This window comes from Austrofundulus limnaeus, unplaced genomic scaffold, assembly GCF_001266775.1.
Source record: "Austrofundulus limnaeus strain Quisiro unplaced genomic scaffold, Austrofundulus_limnaeus-1.0 Scaffold1143, whole genome shotgun sequence".
Taxonomy (NCBI): domain Eukaryota; kingdom Metazoa; phylum Chordata; class Actinopteri; order Cyprinodontiformes; family Rivulidae; genus Austrofundulus; species Austrofundulus limnaeus.
In genome coordinates this window covers 58,829-59,543 of record NW_013953545.1, presented here as the reverse complement: position 1 = coordinate 59,543, position 715 = coordinate 58,829, and the positions used below count along the sequence as shown (strand labels likewise).

The 715-nt window shown below is 47.4% G+C and overlaps 1 protein-coding gene across 1 annotated transcript in view; it reads right to left on the bottom strand.

The window, feature by feature from the left end:
* LOC106534325 (zinc finger protein 782) overlaps positions 1–309 on the bottom strand; it is an 11,657-nt gene extending 11,348 nt beyond the window's left edge. Inside the window, exon 1 of the mRNA XM_014030925.1 lies at positions 1–309. Within this exon, the coding sequence (XP_013886379.1) occupies positions 1–229 (229 nt within the window). The 5' untranslated portion in view covers positions 230–309.
* Positions 310–715: the final 406 nt, after the last annotated feature.

The following is a 715-nucleotide window of genomic DNA, read 5'->3' as shown; positions in this document are numbered from 1 at the left end:
GATCTCTTTTGTTAGCAGAAGATACCATGAAGGTATCAGTCTCCTGCTCCTCTTCCATCTCTGAAGATTCTGCTTCTTCTTCGTGTTCTCCTTTAATGAGGAAAAGTGTTGGATCCTCATGGTTCTCATCCATCTGTGGAGGTTCTGGTTCCTCTTGTTTAGGTTCTGGTTCCTCTTGTGGAGGTTCTGGTTCCTGGTGGGTCATCTCCTCATCAGTAGGAGTCACCATAAATGTCTCAGCCTCCTGCTTGAGTGAAAGCTGCTCTTCATCCTGACCACTACAGATGTCCTCCTCTTTTATGTGTGGAGGTTCTGGTTCCTCTTGTTTACATTCTGGCTCCTCTTGTTGAGATTCTGGTTCCTCTTGTGGAGGTTCTGGTTCCTCTTGTGGAGGTTCTGGTTCCTCTTGTTGAGGTTCTGGCTCCTCTTGTTGAAGTTCTGGTTCCTCTTTTTTAGGTTCTGGTTCCTCTTGTTTAGGTTCTGGTTCCTCTTGTTCAGGCTCTGGTTCCTCTTGTTTAGGTTCTGGCTCCTCTTGTGGAGTTTCTGGTTCCTCTTGTGGAGGTTCTGGTTCCTCTCGTGGAGGTTCTGGTTCCTGGTGGGTCATCTCCTCATCAGTAGGAGTCACCATAAATGTCTCAGCCTCCTGCTTGAGTGAAAGCTGCTCTTCATCCTGACCACTACAGATGTCCTCTTCTTTTATGTGTGGAGGTTCTGG